Here is a 2,952-nt window from a genome sequence, read left to right as displayed (position 1 = left end):
TTTTTTTTATAAATTTATTTATTTATTCTAAAGAAAATGATATTTTTTTCTTTTTGTCAATTTTTATAGAACACTTAAAACACTTAAAACTGGGTGGTTTTTTGAAAGTTTTATTTTCTCTGAAAATAGCCAGAATGACATCATTTATCATAATGACAGACTGTAAAATCTGAAATTAGTTTTGTTTTCTCAAATTTTCGACGGTCCTTTAACTCTTCATGTTGAATACAGAATTATGTTTTCACAGTTTGAATATAATATTTCTGGAAAAATTAATAATAAAATTAAATAAATGGGGCTCCTTGAAAAGTCAGGGAAAAGTTTTGAAAATTCGTCCATGACAGAGTGTGGGAACCCTTTTATTATTGACCAGTGTCAGATGAATCTTTTTTTAAAACATGGTGCCGTGTCATGTTTTGGATTATTTCTGTTCATATCATCTCGTGTCAAACTCCTCCCTCTGACCATATTTGGTTCTTCCTCCAGGTGAGGTCACTGGCGGCTCAGTTTGGCCCCGCCCTGCAGGCCCACCTGAGTCTGGCGTTCCAGGACCTGCAGGTGTACAGCCAGCGGAGGACGCTCTGCGGCTCCGAGCAGCAGTCGCTGAACACAGACGAGGCCCCTGGGAGCCCGGAGCACCCCAGGGAGCTGTTCCAGGTCCTCCTGCAGAGTCAGGAGGAGGCGGCGCCGTGCAGGTACCTGCTGCAGGGGGCGCTGGTGCAACGCTGCCCGACGCTGGCTGTGCTGGCCGCCTGTCATAAGGTAACGGCACGAAATACACAAAACGATGAATCAGACGATGATGTCAGAAATAATAACCACTCGGTAACCGTCGACAGGGGGCGGAGCCTCTGCCGTGTCTCTGTGTGTGGCTGCTGACCTCCGTCGACAAAGTCGCCGCTGGAGAAGCCATCTCCCACCTGGCTGAAGCCCCGCAGCACCACGAGTGGACGCTGCACGACCTGTCAATCATCTGGAGGACGCTGCTGGGGCGGGGCCACGTCAGGCCCCTGCTGAGAGGCTTCCAGCTCTTCCAGAGGGTAAAAAAAGTGACGCCACATCACAAAAATCAGACATCAAAGATTCAGATCAGAAAAACAGATTTGAAAACATTGGATGAGTTCAGCAGCTTCTCTTTCCCTCCTGAACCTCTGAAGGTTTTCAGTTTTTCTGTTTTTGTGCCGCCGATAGCCGAAGCTGGAGGCCTCGTGTTTACAGCTTCATTTGTTTATTTGTTGTTGCTTGTTGTTAATCTTCCTGGGCTCCTGCCATAAGACAAAAATACACAAGATCACATACAACAGATGGCAGTTAGTTAAACCGTCATTTATCATCCGAATCCCCTGACCCAGCCGGTACCCTCCATCACCTCACCCCTAAACAAACATCACCCATATCGTGAAATATTCAATGGCAACGACGAGTAACACAGATTCAGACTCAATTACGGGACGTCGCAACCTAAATTCAACCAAATATCAACGTCTAACAGCGTTGCTGTCCAGCGGGGTTTGCATGATTGACTTGAAAATAAAAAAAAGAACAAATGAGTGAGACAGATGTCTTTTGTTTGTGTCCCTCAGGACTGTCCTCTGGTGTTGGTGTTGAGGATGTTTGAGTTTTGTTGCGACTACAGGAACTTCTCTGAGGCCAAAGCGAAGCTGCTGGACTTCCAGAGGACGCTCATCGCTGTAAGTCACACCCACCAACAGACCAGTATTACGATACGATACGATACGATACGGTACGGTACGGTACGGTACGGTACGATACATGGTGTCATGACCTGAATGTTGAATGTTGGTGCTGTTTCCATGTGGGCCTCTTGTCTCGTGCCCAGAGTTCCCACTGGACAATCTGTCCCCGCCTGCAGGAGATTCTGGACCTGTTTTTTCGTTGCTGTTGTTTTGTTTTCCCTGTTTCATTGTGTGATAAATCAGTAAAAGCTTATAGTCACATGCACTATAAACAGCGTTTTCCAGTGAAATGCACGATAGACGTGCAGCTGCGAGTGCAAACAGTTTTGAAAGGAGTCTGAGAGTTTAATGTCAGCTGCCAAAAAGTTTTGCAGTCATATTTTATGTTATTGAGTATTCAGGCGGGATGCACATTTAATAAGCAAAGACTGTTCTTCCTCCTCCTCCTCTTCACCGATGCAGCTGAGGAACGGAGGCCCGGCGCCCTCTGGTGGACTCCCGCTGCAGTGGGTGGAGAGTCAGGCCTCCGTGCTGCTCCTCACGATGCTGCAGCGCTGCTCCTCCCAGTACGACCTCCACCGGCTGCTGCAGCTGCTGGCCGACGTCGACAAACTCCTCAAATCTAACGGTGAGATCACAAAACCGCTCAGGAGAAGACACACATTATTAACCCTTTAAACTTGCTTTTTTTGGAACATTTCCTACCAAGTTGAATATTTTTTTAGGGTTCAAAGGTGTAAATATTTTGGAAACACGTCTGATAACGTCTCAAGTTTCAAGAAAATTACCTGAAATTTACCAAGAAAAGTGGAAAGATTTTTTTTAAAGTTAAAGACGACTAAAAAAGGTAAAAGATTAATAAATAAAAATGTATAGGTAAAATAGTTAATTTTACCTATACATTATTAATTTAATTAATTTCTAAACATTTCTCAATCTCTCTTTTTCAGGTAATTTTCTCATCACCTTTTTCTAATTTCTTGCAGTTTGTGGTACATCTCTGGCCTCTTTGCTAATTGCCTTTTTATCCACGTTTTCAAAAGAAATGAAACCCATCTGCTCAGCTTTCAAAGGTTTAAATGTGCGTGAAAGGCGTCTCAACGCAGCACAAGAAAACTTATGTTCCAGGTTTCAAAGGGTTAATCACAGGTTTGATTACCACACTGGCAAACCAGTTTCATCCAGCTGCTGTCTGCTTTTTAAAGATGTCCGCTCTGACCTCTGATCTGCTCACACTCTCCCAAAACCTCACGCT

The 2,952-nt window shown here is 44.5% G+C and overlaps 1 protein-coding gene across 1 annotated transcript; it reads left to right on the top strand.

Moving 5' to 3' along the window:
* Nucleotides 1-407: 407 nt before the first annotated feature.
* On the top strand, nt 408-2,375 carry LOC121964648 (spatacsin-like). Its single transcript, XM_042514847.1, has 4 exons — nt 408-762; nt 840-1,040; nt 1,584-1,691; nt 2,160-2,375. The coding sequence occupies exons 1-4, from the start codon at nt 412-414 to the stop codon at nt 2,373-2,375; spliced, it is 876 nt and encodes a 291-aa protein (XP_042370781.1). The 5' UTR covers nt 408-411.
* The last annotated feature ends 577 nt before the right edge of the window (nt 2,376-2,952 follow it).

This window comes from Plectropomus leopardus, unplaced genomic scaffold (genome assembly GCF_008729295.1).
Source record: "Plectropomus leopardus isolate mb unplaced genomic scaffold, YSFRI_Pleo_2.0 unplaced_scaffold16547, whole genome shotgun sequence".
NCBI classification, from domain to species: domain Eukaryota; kingdom Metazoa; phylum Chordata; class Actinopteri; order Perciformes; family Serranidae; genus Plectropomus; species Plectropomus leopardus.
This window is presented reverse-complemented; position numbering and strand designations above follow the sequence as displayed.

Coding starts and splice junctions, on each gene's coding strand:
- LOC121964648 (XM_042514847.1), top strand. CDS start 412: ATGTTTTGGATTATTTCTGTTCATATCATCTCGTGTCAAACTCCTCCC. Junction 763..839: donor TGCTGGCCGCCTGTCATAAG/GTAACGGCACGA, acceptor AACCGTCGACAG/GGGGCGGAGCCTCTGCCGTG. Junction 1,692..2,159: donor TCCAGAGGACGCTCATCGCT/GTAAGTCACACC, acceptor TCACCGATGCAG/CTGAGGAACGGAGGCCCGGC.